The sequence below is a fragment of the Ovis canadensis genome, chromosome 4, assembly GCF_042477335.2.
Source record: "Ovis canadensis isolate MfBH-ARS-UI-01 breed Bighorn chromosome 4, ARS-UI_OviCan_v2, whole genome shotgun sequence".
NCBI classification, from domain to species: domain Eukaryota; kingdom Metazoa; phylum Chordata; class Mammalia; order Artiodactyla; family Bovidae; genus Ovis; species Ovis canadensis.
Window position 1 is genome coordinate 35,010,059 of NC_091248.1, and position 19,072 is coordinate 35,029,130.

At 36.4% G+C, this 19,072-nt stretch overlaps 1 protein-coding gene across 1 annotated transcript in view; it reads right to left on the reverse strand.

Moving 5' to 3' along the window:
* VWDE (von Willebrand factor D and EGF domains) overlaps nucleotides 1–19,072 on the reverse strand; it is a 95,588-nt gene that overhangs the window by 58,716 nt on the left and 17,800 nt on the right. The window contains 7 exon segments of the mRNA XM_069587575.1: nucleotides 1,110–1,329; nucleotides 2,232–2,299; nucleotides 2,302–2,472; nucleotides 7,400–7,514; nucleotides 9,196–9,295; nucleotides 10,173–10,338; nucleotides 14,720–14,889. Of these exon segments, the coding sequence (XP_069443676.1) occupies nucleotides 1,110–1,329; nucleotides 2,232–2,299; nucleotides 2,302–2,472; nucleotides 7,400–7,514; nucleotides 9,196–9,295; nucleotides 10,173–10,338; nucleotides 14,720–14,889 (1,010 nt within the window).

Below are 19,072 nucleotides of genomic sequence, written 5' to 3' on the forward strand. Positions count from 1 at the left end.
TCAGCTCAATAGCTGGACTTTTACTTATATATATATATATTTTTTTAAAAATATTTATATCTATTTTCATTAAAAAATATTGGTATGAGTTTTTTTAAGCCTTGGGAAATTAAAGTTGTTAGTCATATTTATCTGGAGTTTCTGGAATCAGACGTTTTAGGATATTAATGAGTTAACAGGTATTCTAACATTTCAATTTGATTTCAACTCTTACATCATGATGTTTTTTTAAGTAAATGAATTATCAATAAAATTCTTAGATGATAATTTTTATATTTCTTATGGGAAATTTCTCTATTATTCTATATCATATTTCAATAGTAATACATTTAAATATATTTCTACCTACCAAATATAGATAGAAGTGTTTCAGTTCAGTTCAGTTCAGTCACTCAGTCGTGTCCGACTCTTTGTGACCCCATGAATCGCAGCACGCCAGGCCTCCCTGTCCATCACCAACTCCCGGAGTTCACTCAGACTCACGTCCATCGAGTCCGTGATGCCATCCAGCCATCTCATCCTCTGTCGTCCCCTTCTCCTCTTGCCCCCAATCCCTCCCAGCATCAGAGTATTTTCCAATGAGGCAACTCTTCACATGAGGTGGCCCAAGTACTGGAGTTTCAGCTTTAGCATCATTCCTTCCAAAGAACACCCAGGGCTGATCTCCTTCAGAATGGACTGGTTGGATCTCCTTGCAATCCAAGGGACTCTCAAAGAGTCTTCTCCAACACCACAGTTCAAAAGCATCAATTCTTCAGCACTCAGCCTTCTTCATAGTCCAACTCTCACATCCATACATGACCACAGGAAAAACCATAGCCTTGACTAGACGGTTTAGGAACCTGCAAAATACAATATAGACATAGAATATTGCCAAACTATAAAAGTGAACAAAAATTTAAGAGTATACATAAGCAATGTACACTTTAAAAAGGCTACAGATAGCAAATGTATTTGTGATGAATTCTACTAGAATTTTAAGGGGTGCATTAAAATCTTTTAAGATCATACATTTGCTTGAGTACTGTGTAGGTTACATAGAAAGCCAAAGATCTTTCATTTCTAATTTATTCACATCTGAATTTCATTCATGAGGAACCAGAATTTACCTTTGAGCTCAGGTGGACAATTACAAGAATAACTGTGTAAACCTCTAATGCATCTGCCAAGACCACAGGGGTTCAATTGGCATTCAGTGACATTCTTTTCGCAAAGATCTCCATGAAAACCAGGCAGGCAGACACATAGGTATGCTCCACTTCCTGGAGGAAATTTAGTGTCAGACACACATGATCCCCCATTTAAGCAATCACAAGACATCACAGTCACCTGCAAAATAAACAAAAAGTAAAGGCTTTATTTTGCTGTAAAATATCTTCAGTTTATATCTGAGAAATCATGACAAGCATGTATTTGTATGTGCTAATAGGACCATATCACACATTATGCAAAATTATATGTATACATCTAATGTAAAATAGTATTTTTAAAGATAATTTAATAAAACTATGCCCACACTCAAGAACATAGCCAAAATATGAATGCTGGGGATACATTTTGAAAATGTCACAAGATGATCAATTTCTATAATGTAAGCCAAACAACTGGAAAAATAAAAATCTTAAAAGTGGAAAGCAGTTAGTCACCTGACTTATGCCAAGATCTAGAGAGGAAATAGTCACTTAAGTTATTTAGTTAACATGACATAGTACATAACCGTCCTCCATACCATTACTTCTGTATGAGTGTATCCCAAGTTTCATGTGAATATACAAAACAAAATAAGTAAAAGAAAATACAATTTGCAACTAGCTATTTCAAATCTAATATTTATAACCCTTTTAATTGAAATATAGTTGATTTACAATATTGTGTTAGTTTTGGATATACAGCTGAGTGATTAAATTTATAATCCTGATATCTAATTCAACCTCTAATACTACTTGACTTGAAAGAAAAGGACATAATTAGCAATCTTAGGTTTACCACAGATCTTTCACAAAGGTGGACAAGAATGCATTTTTATTGTTACGGTTAAGTGCGGAAGAAAATGCTCTAGGAATTAGTAATTTAGATACATAAAATTGAGACTTTCTCTAAGGTTTCAGATTTGCCAAAAAATAGTTAAAATTTTGACAGTTAAATTTTCCATGATGTGTTGAACAATTTCTATTTTAAATTTAATGTAGCTATTAAGACTATTTATTAACTTGTACAGTTATAAATACTACCTCAATCATGACTCTAGTTTCAGCATTGCAGTCATCATTAATGTGCAGCGTTAATTTCTGGGGGGTTTGTTACACATAAGAAGTCCTGCAGAGGATATATTTGCTCCTCTGGGGCCGGAGTCCAAGATAAAATGAATGTCAGAGCCTTCTGGATCAAAAGCTGTGAAATGGTACACAAAGTTCTCCCCGGAAAATGTCTGTAATCTATATTGCACAATTTGAATCACTGGGGGTTGATTTTCTGTAACAGAGAAAACATTTAACTTTTAAACCTGCATAGAAAAGAGAAACTGTGATGCAGAGAGAAACTGTGATGCAGAGAGCTACCACTGATCCATTTTGATGAGTTCTGAACTCTTAAAAATGCTATTACCTACTTTCACAAATTTTGTAAAATATTTCAAATAAATTAGATTCCATTCTTAGAAAATGTAAAATTGACAGGTACCAGAATTCAGGCTTTGGTATGAGAGTGTCTGTGATTGTGGTTTCAGTCTGTCTGTCCTTTGATGCTCTCTATCAGCACCTCCCATCTTACTTGGGTTTCTCTTACCTTGAATGTGGTGCAGACAGACTGAAACCACAATCACAGATAACTAGCCAGTCTGATCACATGGACCACAGCCTTGTCTAACTCAATGAAACTAAGCCATGCCATGTGGGGCCACCCAAGATGGACAGGTCATGGTGGAGAGGTCTGACAGTATGTGGTCCACTGGAGAAGGGAATGGCAAACCACTTCAGTATTCCTGCCTTGAGAACCCCATGAACAGTATGAAAAGGCAAAGAGATAGGACACTAAAAGATGAACTCCCCAGGTCGATAGGTGCCCAATATGCTACTGAAGATCAGTGGAGAAATAACTCCAAAAAGAATGAAGGGATGAAGCCAAACCAAAAACAACACTCAGTTGTGGATGTGACTGGTGATAGACGCAAGATCCGATGCAGTAAAGAGCAATATTGCACAGGGATCTGGAATGTTAGGCCCATGAATCAAGGCAAATTGGAAGTGGACAAACAGGAGATGGCAAGAGTGAATGTCAACATGCTAGGAATCAGGGAATTAAGATGGACTGGAATGGGTGAATTTAAGTCAGATGACCATTATATCTACTACTGTGGGCAGGAATCCCTTAGAAGAAATGGAGTAGCCATCATAGTCCACAAAAGAGTCCAAAATGCAATATTAGGATGCAGTCTCAAAAACGACAGAATGATCTCTATCCGTTTCCAAGGGAAACCATTCAATATCACAGTAATCCAAGTCTATGCTCCCACCAGTAACACTGAAAAAGCTGAAGTTGCACAGTTCTATGAAGACCTACAAGACCTTTTAGAACTAACACCCAAAAAAGATGTCCTTTTCATTATAGGGGACTGGAATCAAAAGTAGGAAGTCAAGAAACCTGGAGTAACAGGCAAATTTGGCCTTGGAGTACAGAATGAAGCAGGGCAAAGACTAATAGAATTTTGCCAAGAGAACGCACTGGTCATAGCAAACACCCTCTTCCAACAACACAAGGGAAGACTCTACGCATGGACATCACCAGATGGTCAACACCAAAATCAGATTCATTATATTCTTTGCAGCCAAAGATGGAGAAGCTCTATAGAGTTAACAAAAACTAGACTGGGAGCCGACTGTGGCTCAGATCATGAACTCCTTATTACCAAACTCAGACTGAAACTGAAGAAAGTAGGGAACACCACTAGTTCATTCAGGTCTGACCTAAATCAAATCCCTTATGACTGTACAGTGGAAGTGAGAAATAGATTTAAGGGACTAGATCTGATAGAGTGCCTGATGAACTATGGACAGAGGTTTGTGACATTGTACAGGAGACAGGGATTAAGACCATCCACTTGGAAAGAAATGCAACAAAGCAAAATGGTTGTCTGAGGAAGCCTTACAAGTAGCTGTGAAAAGAAGAGAAATGAAAAGCAAAGGAGAAAATGAAAGATATGAGCATCTGAATGCAGAGTTCCAAAGAATAGCAAGGAGAGATAAGAAAGCCTTCCTCAGCAATCAATGCAAAGAAATAGAGGAAAACAGCAGAATGGGAAAGACTAGAGAATTACTTCAAGAAAATTAGAGATACCAAGGGAACATTTCATGCAAAGATGGGCTCGATAAAGGACAGAAATGGTATGGACCTAACAGAAGCAGAAGATATTAACAGGAGGTGGCAAGAATACACAGGAGAACTGTACAAAAGAGATGTTCACGACTCAGATAATAACGATGGTGTGATCACTCACCTAGACCCAGACATCCTGGAATGTGAAGTCAAGTGGGCCTGAGGAAGCATCACTATGAACAAAGCTATTGGAGGTGATGGAATTCCAGTTGAGCTATTTCAAATCCTGGAAGATGATGCTGTGAAAGTGCTGCACTCAATATGTCAGCAAATTTGGAAAACTCAGCAGTGGCCACAGGACTGGAAAAGGTCAGTTTTCATTCCAATCCCAAAGAAAGGCAATGCCAAAGAATTCTCAAACTACTGCACAAATGCACTCATCTCACACGCTAGTAAAGTGATGCCCAAAATTCTCCTAGCCAGGCTTCAGCAATACGTGAACCATGAACTTCCAGATGTTCAAGCTGGTTTTAGAAAAGGCAGAGGAACCAGAGATCAAATTGCCAAAATCTGAGTGGATCATCAAAAAAGCAAGAGAGTTCCAGAAAAACATCTCTTTCTGATTTATTGACATTTCCAAAGCTTTGACTGTGTGGATCACAATAAACTGTAGAAAATTCTTCAAGAGATGGGAATACCAGACCACCTGACCTGCCTCTTGATAAATCTGTATGCAGATCAGGAAGCAACAGTTAGAACTGTACATGGAACAACAGACTGGTTTCAAATAGGAGAAGGAGTACGTCAAGGCTAGATATTGTCACCCTGCTTATTTAACTTATACCCAGAATACATCATGAGAAACACTGGGCTGGATGAGGCGCAAGCTGGAAACAAGATTGCCAGGAGAAATATCAATAACCTCAGATATGCAGATGACACCACCCTTATGGCAGAAAGTGAAGAAGAACTAAAGAGCCTCTTGATAAAAGTGAAAGAGGAGAGTGAAAAAGTTGGCTTAAAGCTCAATATTCAGAAAACGAAGATCATGGGATCCGGTCCCATCACTTCATAGGAAATAGATGGGGAAACAGTGGAAACAGTGGCTGACTTTATTTTTCTGGGCTCCAAAATCACTGCAGATGGTGATTACAGCCATGAAATGAAAAGATGCTTACTCCTTGGATGGAAAGTTATGACCAACCTAGACATCATATTAAAAAGCAGAGAGATTACTTTGTCAACAAAGTTCTGTCTAGTCAAGACCATGTTTTCTCCAGTAGTCATGAATGGATGTGAGAGTGTCCTATAAAGAAAGCTGAGTGCTGAAGAATTGATGCTTTTGGACTGTGGTGTTGGAGAAGACACTTCAGAGTTCCTTGGGCTGCAAGGAGATCCAATCAGTCCATCCTAAAGGAGATCAGTCCTGGGTGTTCATTGAAAGGACTGATGTTGAAGCTGAAACTCCAATATTTTGGCTACCTGATGCAAAGTACTGACTCATTTGAAAAGACCCTGATGCTGGGAAAGATTGAAGGCAGGAGGAGAAGCGGACATCAGAGGATGAGATGGTTAGATGGCATCACCGATTCAATGGACATGAGTTTGTGTAAACTCCAGCAGTTGGTGATGGACAGGGAAGCCTGGCATGCTGCGGTTCATGGGGTTGCAAAGAGTTGGACACGACTGAGCAACTGAACTGAATTGAACTGATGAGAGTGCAAAAGCACTTTGGTTATATATATTACATAAATACATTTGCATTGCCCAGATAAGATGCTCCCCTCTTTGGCCTGGAATCACTTCTCTGTGTTGACTCTCTCACTTCTTGCTCTTTCAATGTTTCTTCCTCGCTGTCTATTCTTTTCAGCTTTACTTTCTCCCTCGCACCTCCTTTCTTTTTCTCCCTCACCATCTGTAATGGGACTGTTCTTTTGACTCCCCTGAGCTTACCTCTCTGTACTCCTCTCCCCAATTACAATAACTGGGAGGCATTTAGTAATACAAATTCTCAGCTCCTCAGAGGTCCTTCTTGTGTCCAGGCTCCCACACTGGAATGAAGTCTAAGGGAACATGGCTGTGTTGTGGACAGTGTTCCCTTTATGCTCATCAAGTGATTTAAAACATCTTTTTATGTTGTCATAGTAAGAAAGTTTGCTTCCTTGCCAACTGACTTAACAGAACACTCGTTTTTATTTTACTGGACACACTCTGCTTTCATCGAAAATGCACTGATGAAAGCAACTTTGGTTTTGACTCCCATTCTGCCCCTGTATGTCCTTATAATATTCACTGATTTTAATTTCCCCACCTTTCAATATGGGGGTCTTGGAACAGATAATTCATTGCCCCTTATATCTTTGAACATTGTGAATTTATGATGAATCAGTCATACCAAAGCCATTAAAAACAGACACCAATTCAGAAGTTACATTGTGTTTCTCTTGTTTCTTGCACTAAATACTTCCCCACATTTCCACTGTCTTCCCATAGTATCCCAAGTCTTGCACCTGAGCAATGACTCATCTGACATATGATCTAACACAGTAATGAAATTTGCACATTTGGTAACATACATGGTGACATTACAAAGCACTATGTAAATATAAGGCTTTATGACTCCTTAGATAAAATTACATGGGACCAGGGAATAATTATATCTTGTTGTATTTTGTGATGCCTGGCCTTATGAAAAAAGAGAATGTGAGGAACACCTATGTGGAATCATACACGGTTATATATAAAGAAGTAAAGAAATTATGTGGTACATGACTATAATTTGGGTAGTTTTTTTAGGTGGAACAAAGCATCCAGAAATAATCCATACCGAATATTATGCTCAGAATGTCACAGAATAATAGGGCTTGGTTTGTGTTCTTTATTACATATTAAAATAAAAATCCCATATCTATTGTACTACAATCATTATATATAATAAAAACATTTCATCTTATATTTCCTTGCAGCAAAATAAATTATGCAATTAGGAAAAATCCTAAATTACACAGTGTTCATCTTAAAAAAACATATATGTAACTCATGATTTTAAATTGTTTTTAAATATTTGAATTGAAAAAGAATAACTTACTTTCTAAAAATGACCATGTAAATTTTGAAATTTTAGTTCTACAAATTGAACAAGGGCTGGTAAGATTTTTATCCCCTTCAATGTAGCAGAGTCCATTGATAATGCAAACATTTTCCTAATGGAGATTTTTTAAAAAGGAAAACACCAATCGAGATACAACTAGTTAGTGTTTAGGGAAAAAAAAAACACAATACATAAAAAGAAAGCAGCATATATGTTGATGATTCCAACAAATGCATTTTATAAGTCTGTATTGATTAGCAAACTTTTTTTTCACTTTAGAAAACATTTTTTGTATATTCTGATCATAAATGGATCTTAGAAAACAAAATATAATTTCCTCTGTGTGTTAATGGAACTGATCAATATGAAAGGAATAAGAAAATGCATATAATTGTACCTGTGTACAATTATAACATAATTTATAAATTACATGGACTAAAGCATCACTTTTCTTTCTATCTTTTTACTGCTAAACTCACACAGGAAGTGTTTTATTTACAAAGAAATTAAAACAGACTCTTTGCCCCTGTGTATCTAAGAATCAGATTGGTTTATAGCTATCCTCCCTTCCTCTGGGAGCCCACTAGTCCTTTGAACATGGCCAGACTAAACCAGATCCCTGGCATAGTCATCCATACTTGATAATGGATACTATTACACAAAATAGTGGAGAGAGATGCTGACATGCAAAGAATCATAAATGTAGAAATCATTTTTAACTTAGGAAGATCAAATTTTGTCCAGGATATATAAAGTTTGCTCATTCTACCAAATCTCCTTGACATCACTTGGAACACTGCACAAAAATGAGAACAAAATAGCCCCAAGAGGTGAAAACAACTGTGAATAACAACATCTGAAAAGTAATTATTTCAGGACATACGGAAATGTAATATTTGGAGGAAAGAAAATCAAACAACTTCTCAAAAACAGAAATTTCTTATTGATGTGATCTGATTGTTAATCTCAAGAAAAAAAAATTTTAAATCTGAGGAAAGGGAGGCAGAGGATGAGATGGTTATATGGGATCACCAACTCAATGGACATGAATTTGAGCAAACTCTGGGAGATAGTGAAGGACAGGGAAGCCTAGCATGCTGCAGTCTATGGGGGCACAAAGAGTCGGACATGCCTTAGTGACCGAACAACAGATACATGAAAACTATTTTATATGCTTCTTAGTTCTGAAGAGCCAAGTGATATTACGCACATGGTATCACTTAAATCAGCAACTGACATAGAAAAGAAACCTGTTGATAAGCCTAGTGGACTGGATATAGGTTATATAAGAAGGATATGGGTGAGAAGTTTTAGCCCAGGCCGTGCTGTTCTGTTATCCCTCAAGTGGTAGATATTTGCATTTTTCAATGAGCTTAGAGGGCACAAGAAACTCCCTTTGAAAGTGTTAGCCTCACATTTTACAGACTCTTATCTAAATGCATGTCACTTGCCACAGAGAAGATTAAGTAACCATGAGGCAGCATTTTATTGGAAAATCACTATTACTACTTTAAAAATGTATGTAGGAAAGAAAATTCCACCTGAACCTCTTGTTTTGATGTTTCAGGAGTAAACAACCTGTCACTTCAAAATTTCTAAGGCAGAAACTCAGCCATTTTAACAGGAGTTATAGGCAGAAGAACAATTTTGATTTAATCTTACATAAACTTGAGAAAGGCTTTTCTCTATTAGTATTTGTGATATGAAAGTAAAAACCTACATTAATATTCCAGCAGCACAAGAAACAAAAAAACCTATGATGCAAATGTGAAAATAATGGAAAAGTGACATACCTTTCTAGTACACAAGTCCTTTCCATAGAGACCACAAACTTGACAAGCTCCATCATATATGGTCATTATCTTGGGATTACTGAACCTATAACCATCATTCACTTCAGTTCAGTTCAGTCGCTCAGTCGTGTCCGACTCTGCAACTCCATGAATTGCAGCACGCCAGGCCTCCCTTCCATCACCATCTCCCGGAGTTCTTGCAAACTCACGTCCATTGAGTTGGTGATGCCATCCAGCCATCTCATCCTCTGTCGTCCCCTTCTCCTTCTGCCCCCAATCCCTCCCAGCATCAGAGTCTTTGCCAATGAGTCAACTCTTCACATGAGGTGGCCAGAGTACTGGAGTTTCAGCTTTAGCATCATTCCTTCCAAAGAACACCCAGGGCTGATCTCCTTCAGAAAGGATTGGTTGGATCTCCTTGCAGTCCAAGGGACTCTCAAGAATCTTCTCCAACACCACAGTTCAAAAGCATCAATTTTTCGGCGCTCAGCTTTCTTCACAGTCCAACTCTCACATCCATACATGACCACTGGAAAAACCATAGCCTTGACTTGACAGACTTTTGTTGGCAAAGTAATGTCTCTGCTTTAAATATGCTATCGAGGTTGGTCATAACTTTTCTTTCAAGGAGTAAACGTCTTTTAATATCATGGCTGCAGTCACCATCTGCAGTGATTTTGTAGCCCCCCAAAATAAAGTCTGACACTGATTCCACTGTTTCCCCATCTATTTCCCATGAAGTGATGGGACCAGATGCCATGATCTTAGTTTTCTGAATGTTGAGCTTTAAGCCAATGTTTTCACTCTCTTCTTTGACTTTCATCAAGAGGCTTTTTAGTTCCTCTTCACTTCCTTTAGATACCTTCAAGATATACGTAGTTCTATAATCAGATAATCTGTTCTAAGTGTAGTTTTACAAATTCATTATAAATTTTTAATACATATTTTATTTATAAATATGAGGATATCTTTTCTTTTTTACCTTTATTTGCCACTTCATGATTGGTTTCTCACCCATCATATCTATGGTACTAAACTGCTGAACATCAGCAGGCAGTTGACAATCAACAGTCCTGCTGTTTTGAGAAACAGTGTATGTGTAGAGGGCTTCTTCAAGGACCCATTTACTGCTATTAAACTGAAAGCATAATGAAAAATCAAGTAACCTCTGTTAGATCATGGAAATGCTTTGCCAGTGAGTTACATATAACCAAAATATTAATTTTAAAATACATGCCTGGTATAATGGAATGCATAATGAAAAAATAAAACTGACATTGACAGTTTTATTCAGAATACATATGCATCCTAATTTGATATAAATTGCTCTTAATGACTCACACACTTCTTGTGGGTTCAAATCAAATAACTTACCGATATTAGCCATAAATAATGGATCCCAAGTAATGACTTTTGTAGCAAGACGGAACATATTTGACAATGCAGTGGACACATAGCAGACTGGTTTTCTACCCAGAAAATCCTTCACTTCTCTTGATCCCACCTTCTACTTGAAACCACCCTTTCTGCCTCCGTATACATGGTTTTCAAAGGGCTTCTCATTTTCCTACATGACCCACCTCCCTTGACTACATCTGACTGGTCCATAGGTGGACCAAATCTATGCCAATGCTTATTTCAGATGTTTTAACTTTGTACCGTAGAGGATGTTGAGCCAACCTGGAGGCTTGAGTTACAAGATAAAAAGCTATGGAGCTGTTGATGGCCATGTTTATCATTACTTGGAGAAAGGTAATACCTAGTGAAAGGGAAAAATGAAGCTCATAAACAGAGACAAGCAGGACCATGACAGATACACACACATACAAATGCAGACACACTGAGTCTTCATGGTGTTTAAGTCCCAATTTTAATTTATTTTTTTTTCCTGAGAATTCAGCAATCAAGTTCCTTTTGGGATTTTGTGAAAAATGCATTTTCCTCATAATATCATTTTTGCTCAAGCTAGTTCAATTGAATTTATGTAACTTAAAACTAAATAAATTCTAACCAATTCACCCCATTTAGTAACTCAATGTCATATCATACTTAAACTTTAAATACTATTTTTCAGTATTGAAATGCATTGGTGTCTAAAGAAGTAAAGCAAGAATAATATTCTGGCTACATAACAACACAGAAAAAAGGATATATTTTATTACTAAAATTTAGGTTCAGATATTTAAAAAGTTTATGCCTTGGAATGTTTTTAAGTGCTCAGAGATAGGAATATACTGATGTTTCAGTATTACAGGTCAGCAGGAAAAAGAAGGCAGGAACACACTAGTCTGTGGCTAGCAGAAGCTGAAAGAGTGAGCCTCATAACACATCTCCATGTTTAAGGGACTGTGTACAGTCTAGCCTAGCAGATAAATCAGTGGTTCCCTTCCAGCAGAGGGGGATGACAACAATCATCAGAGGGTAGTCATGATATTGACACTTAGATGGATGTATGGACTCTTATTTTGGTTTTGGGTGTTGAAACAAGACTCCAGGCAATGACCAGGAATACAGAGGATATCTCCACTCTTCTGTATAGACAGCCTACTCCAAATGAAGAATAAATAGGGTTCCCTTTCTTTTCCATTCAACAGTATTTTGTGAGTATCTGTATGGAATCCCTAGTGGCTCAGATGGTAAAGAGTCTGCCTGAATGCAGGAGACCTGGGTTCGATCCCTGGGGAAGGGAATGGCAACCCACTACAATATATTCTTGCCTGGAAAATCCCATGGGCCGAGGAGCCTGGTCGGAGTCCATAGAGTCACAAAGAGTCAGACACAACTAAGTGACTAACACTCACTGTCTTTCATATGGAATGAGAATATTCTAATAAAAAGAGATCATGGAAGAAAGAAAAACAAAACATTTTCTTATTGTTGTAACCAAGATTCAAATAAGGTGTCATGAGAGAAAGAAGCCACTAAGTCTAACTAGCATGGTCAAGGAAGGCTTCAAAAGGCTTCATTTCTCTTGAAAAAGGAGACTGCCTTTTGGATACTGGGAGCAGAAATAGATGAGTGTCATTTAGGAAGCCTGGAGGGGCATACCATGTGAAAAAACAGTAATGCAGGAAAAAGCATAGGATTTTCCTAGAGTACAGGAAGTACACACCTGGAAAAACAGACAATAGCTGGATGATGAAGGGTCATTTGTTTCTAACATAGCAATTTAGGTTTAATCCTATTAGTAAGTGATGGCATTCTTAATTCTGGATCACTTAAGTGATCCAGTTCTTAAAAATTGGATTCTGTAAAGTCCTAGATGCTTTTAGAGTGAATGAAGAAAATGACTGGGTGGGTGGAGCTCTAGATAAAAGCTTGTTAAAAATGACTACTGCAAAAGTAAAAAAGAACATCTGTATTATGCCACCATTCATAGGGGGAAAAAAAAGAAGAAATTTATATTTTCCTCTGTGCAAAAGAAATTACTGCAGATGGTGACTGCAGCCATGAAATTAAAAGACGCTTACTCCTTGGAAGGAACGTTATGACCAACCTAGATAGCATATTCAAAAGCAGAGACATTACTTTGCCAACAAGGGCCCGTCTAGTCAAGGCTATGGTTTTTCCAGTGGTCAGGTATGGATGTGAGAGTTGGATTGTGAAGAAAGCTGAGCGCCAAAGAATTAATGCTTTTGAACCGTGGTGTTGGAGAAGACTGTTGAGAGTCCCTTGGACTGCAAGGAGATCCAACCAGTCCATCCTAAAGGAGATCGGTCCTGGGTGTTCTTTGGAAGGACTGATGCTAAAGCTGAAACTCCAGTACTTTGGCCACCTCATGTGAAGAGTTGACTCATTGGCAAAGACTCTGATGCTGGGAGGGATTGTGGGCAGGAGAAGGGGATGACAGAGGATGAGATGACTGGATGGCATCACCGACTGGATGGACCTGAGTTTGAGTGAACTCCGGGAGATGGTGATGGACAGGGAGGCCTGGCGTGCTGCAATTCATGGGGTCGCAGAGTCGGACACGACTGAGCACTGAACTGACTAACTGAACTGACTGTGCAAAAGAAATACAACAAGAATAAACTAAAAAAACAAAGGATACTTTAGGAAAGTGGATGGAAACAGGATGGAAAGAAGGAGTAATGGGGAGAGGAACACAGGGATGAGAAGAAAATGACACTTCTCTGCAGTGTATACCTTTTGTATGGCATCGACTATTAGAACCACTATAATATATCACATACCTTCCAAATAAGTATATAACTAAAATCAACCAGAGTGTGAAGGAAATTCAACATGGAATAGAAATGCTAATAAATCCAACAGTATTACAAATAAAATACATAAACACTCTAAACAGGTTGAGAAAGAAAATAGTTAATGTATGTAATTTTGGTTCTTGTTAGTGAATATATATATTTTTCCTATAGTTCTGTATAGAGTTAGAGAATTCCAGAGTATACTCTTTATCAGATATTTGGAGGAGGGAAGTAATATGAGAAGAAATATCACAGTAAAAAGTATATCTGAAAGAACAAAATGTACTTTCCAAGAGAATATAAACCTATAAAATTCTCTCATCATATCACTTAATTGGAGTGTGATGATCACATTTGATGTGATGTGATATGGTGTGATGATAGCATGTGGTTTATTCTGCCAAGAACAGTATATTGACAACTCTCTTGAGTGACACTAAAGTGAGTGAAATAATATATATTACATTTCCTATTACATGTCTTATTATTTCACTGAGGTTAAAATATTTCATGGCTCATTTGGAAAGGCTCTACTCATAAAATCTTGAAATAAGCATAATTCTTGTGTATAACTATTTTCCAAAGACACATACAAAAGTTATTTCCTCCTTAAATTCTCAATCTCAGAATGAATTGAGAGAAAAATAATAAAAAAATACTAAATTATGATTTACTATTGTAAGCTTCTAGCTTACCCAATGTAATAAGTACTTTCTAAATTTAAAGTGCTTTCCTTAAAATAAAATTCCACAAATAAACAGAAGATCATATAAATATCATCAAAAATAAATTATAATTTGATGCACTAATATTCAAACTGAGTGACCATGTCTGTCTTATGTGGCTTCAAGAAAGAAAAACGCTTGTTTTTTTTGCAATTTTCCCATATGAAATCTATAATAAGGGAAATACAAAGGATAAGCACAATTATTCCTAACTTTTTGGTTTGTAAAAGGGAATTGTTCATATCTCTCAATCCTATAATTAAAGCACAGTATCTTCTATTAAAATGACCGCCATTCTTCGTGTTTTTACATTTCAATAAAGAAGCTGATATCATTTGATATTATTTTAATTTCTTATTGTGAGTGAAATAGTGAGCTAATGCCTCAATAAAAATGATAAAAAACAGTTTAATAGAGTTAGGGAATGGAGAAGCTTTATGGTTAAGCAACTTAACAGTTTTCCTGTTCAGCTCTCTGAGGATATGACATCCTTTGAGATTATGTTGCTAATTGATACTCCAAACTAAAGTAAATTAACCTGAATAACTCATGAACTTAATTGTTTTTGACATTATAATTAACATATCTTCAGTTTAGTAACTTCACATTTAATTGAAGGTGATTCTTTGAAGCCTTGACCCAAAACTCTCACCATCACACAGTTATATTTTCAAATATTACAGAATCCAGCATTCTCAAATTCTATAATCTCAGGAACCTTGTCTTCAGAAAAAAATGATTTAAAAAATAGACCATATTTTCTTTAATTCCAGAAAAAACTAATTATTTTCAAGGCCAAAATTAAAACCATATGTAAAATAATATTTTAAAGTCTATCCCCAATATTATTTAGTACATTAATTAAACTGTTAGATGTTAACAGTAATCTAGTATTAAAAGAAGTGCTACCTACTATTCAATCCAATAGAAATAGCATTACAGGTATTATCAGTGCCCAATTATACAGGTTTAATTAATATTTTAATAATGTTTGATACCAAATAATATAAGTATTAACAAATTACTGCCACCCTGCGTATGTTTTACTTTTGCCATTTGGTTTATGTCATAGAGATACGTTACAGAAAAAAATGCTCTTATAAAAATAGGTTATGAAAAAATGCCCTTGTAATAAGATAATGTATTTAGCAATGCAATGTATTAAATTAGGAAACAATTCTTAACATGTTTTAGGAAAGAATTATCAAATTTTGTGCATGCTGTTGTCCCAGTATTGTTGATATTTTTATGCATTATTGCTATTCTGCATGCTACCATAATCTTAGGTATACTTCTCAGTCATAGGAGAAAATAATTTCTTTATCAGTCACAGTCAAATGACCTTCTTACGGTATTTCTCTCCTTCTGGTCATGGTAAGATTATTCATTATCTCTATCAGCAAGATCTGGTGGTTAAAATAGATAAATTCAGTATAAAAAGTAATTGAATCCTTTGTTTAAGAACTATCAAGATCTACGTGAATATAACTTTAAAAGCAATAGGATATAAAAACCCTGCTATTTGTATTTAAAGTTCTAAAATATTTATGAAAATTTAGAAAAATAATATTCTTTTATATATTCAAATGTTTACACAGCAACTTCTATGTTTCTGCTGTTTTCTAAATGTTGGAAATATAATAGTCCTGGCCTTCCTGATACTTACATTCCATTATGGGAGAGCAAAAAAGGAAAAATAAATATGAAGTGTATCATATAAGACAATGGAGAAAAAGTATATTTTCAAAACAATGGAAAAAAGTATATTAACTATTAATGCATTGAGGGAGATAAACACTATGGGGTTGTGTGAGAAAAACTATTTTATTTAGAATGACCATGGAAGGATTCTATGATAATATGGTATTTGAATAGAAAAGACAAGGAAGTCAGTCATGAAGATATGTGGAAGAATGTGTCAGTGAGAGGGAGTGGTAAGTTCAAAGGTCCTGAGATAGAAGCAGGCTTGGCCTTTATGAGGAACAGTAAAGCTTCCACTAGAGAACACTAGAAAGTAATGACCTATGGAGGAATGGTGGATGAGTTCAGTGAGAGAAGAGTCTCAGATTATATAGGGTCTTCTAAGCTATAGTACGGAGAAGGCAATGGCACCCCACTCCAGTACTCTTGCCTGGAAAATCCCAAGGACAGAGGAGCCTGGTGGGCTGCAGTCTATGGGGTCGCTAAGAGTCGGACACGACTGAGCAACTTCACTTTCACTTTTCACTTTCATTCATTGGAGAAGGAAATGGCAACCCACTCCAGTGTTCTTCCCTGGAGAATCCCAGGGACGGGGAGCCTGGTGGGCTGCTGTCTATGGGGTTGCACAGAGTCGGACATGACTGAAGCGACTTAGCAGCAGCAAGCTATAGTAGGGCCTGCCAGTTTTACTCTGAAGGTGATGAAGCGCCAACAAAGAGATTTAAGCAGAGGAATAATACAGTCTGACTTAACATTTCAAAGGAATCACTGCATGGAGAATAAACTTTGAGAGAATCTAAAATAATTCAGGGAGAGAGAATGGTGGCTTGAACTAAGTTGGTAGCAGGGAAAGAGATAAAATTCTTTGAAACAAGAGGTGAATTTGCTTCTGATGGATCAAATATGAGGCTTGATATAAAAAGAAAAGTCAAAGTGACTATGACTTTTTAACATGAACAATTGAGGAAAGAAGTTTGCATTTACTGAGATGGAAAAGAGGAGGTTGGTGGCAGTAGGAGGAAAATCAGGAGTTATTGGTTTAATGATTATGAGAATCAAATTGACTTTCTAATGTCTTCCTCTAATTTACTGGGACAAAATAATGAGTAGATCGATTAGAAAAAAAACTAAGCATATTAGTAAAATGAGCAAAATATAAAGTTTTATCTTTATATATTTTATATCTTGAAGTTTTATCTCCATATTGGTCCTTTCACTGAGATATTTTGTTTAATAATTTACACTAAAGCAAATATTTTATACAACTAAAACAGCTAGAAATGTTGAGGATAATGTTTCCAAAATAATATCTCTGATAATAATTATTTCATGTAGAGCTAGACTGCTGAGTAATTAATTTACTATAATATATAGTAATAATTATAATAATTATAATAAATTATAATAAATATAATATAATATTATATATAATATAATAATAAATTATAATAAATATAATTCTAGAGGAGAACGGATTCCTGTGGGTAATCAGTATTCTCTTGCAGTCAGTAGGTAAATAGAATCAGAAGCCAAATTATACCAGAAAGTAGCTTGGGGAACTGGGAATGGGAGCAAGGGGGTTTCTTGAATCATCTTAAGAGCCTATGTCATCCATGAGCCTCCTCGCAGGAGGATCACCCCTCCTCACAGGCGGATCACCCCTCTCCCACGTCAGGCGCTTTGATGTCTGTGTTGAAGATCACTGAAAACACACTACCTGTGTTTCGTTCCTCTGACTCTCCTTCCCCTTTTAAAGTTTTAAATTGAAAAATAGAACTTTTCTCCTTTGTATGGAAACAGTTAAGTGTTCACTGCAGAAAAATATTTTTAAAGCAAACAAATTTTACATTACTACTCAATCTGAGATAGCTATTATATCTTAATGCAAGTGCTTTGTAAACCACTCCTATAGTTCATTAATATCTTCTTCACCTGTCAATAAATCCACATTTACTCCAAAATTTTCATGAGTACAAAATGTTCTATTATGTGACAACATTATATTTAGGGTTTTGGTTAAATGGTTTTATTAATCACTGATTAATTGTACTTTTTCCCTCTTGGAAAAATATAATGAGTATCACTAAGGTTCTGCACATCCTTGATTATTTTACTTTGATAAATTTTCAGAACTAAGATTTCCTGAAAAAATGGCATGCATAAGTTCAGATTATTATATATGAATACTACATATGTTCTCTGGAAAGACTGTAACTACATTTTCTACACTTGGTCTTGCATGAGAGGTGTTTGATCTGCATTTCTTTGATAAACTAATGAGGTTGACATTTTCATTTTTTTGTTGACTATTTGTACTTCTGGGCATATTAGTCAGTTTTATTTCTTTGTGAATTGCCTATTTATATTATTTGCTCGTGTTAATTGGACTGCTGACTATATATTAGTGATGTATGAGTGCTTTCTATATATGTAGCAAATATTTTCCATTTTTGATTTGCATTTTGGTTTTTAATGACAATTCAAATATATAAAGCTATGCTAAAAATTCTTACTCATCTCAATGCTATAAAAACATTCACTTAAACTTTCTGTTGCAGCCTGGCAGAGCAGAGACCAGAACCTGCCCCATGACTCAAGGGTGCGGCAAACCGCGTCCTGGTGATTGTCCTGGTAAGCATGCTGACCTGACATTCTTGGGGCAGGAAGTGCTCTCTGCCCCGCTTCACTGCCTACCCCTGCGTCCGTCTCCATGGAAACAAAACAAGTTATTCCTGTATTCCTGATCAACAGCAGAGCCGCTCGAGCTAATCAAACTCCCCAGTGTAGCTATTCCCTAATGATCTCATGTGACTTCTGCCAATAAAAGTGCGGGCTGGAAGGAGCCATTTTGTCCCCCTGGCATGAACAACAGGATGGCCCCCTGACTCCCTGCTTGCCAAATTATAGGGGTCTGTCTTTTCATTACAGTGCTCGCCCCCGTTTCAGGTCTTTCTCACCCGCTGTGCTGGACCTGGCAACTTCTACTACTTTCATTTAAATTTTAAATTTCATTCACCTGGAATTTACTTTTTTGGAAGATAAAGGGAAGATGACCTTAAAATGCAAATAATCAGCTCACAGATATTAAGTATTATTTTAAAATATATAACCTTAGGTCTATTTCTTGATTTTCTAATCTCTTTCATGTACCTACCAGTTTATTCCTGAAGCAGAATCATTTGTATTCATTTCAAAAATAGTTACTACTGAATATTTATTCTTAATTATATATTTCATCTCTGC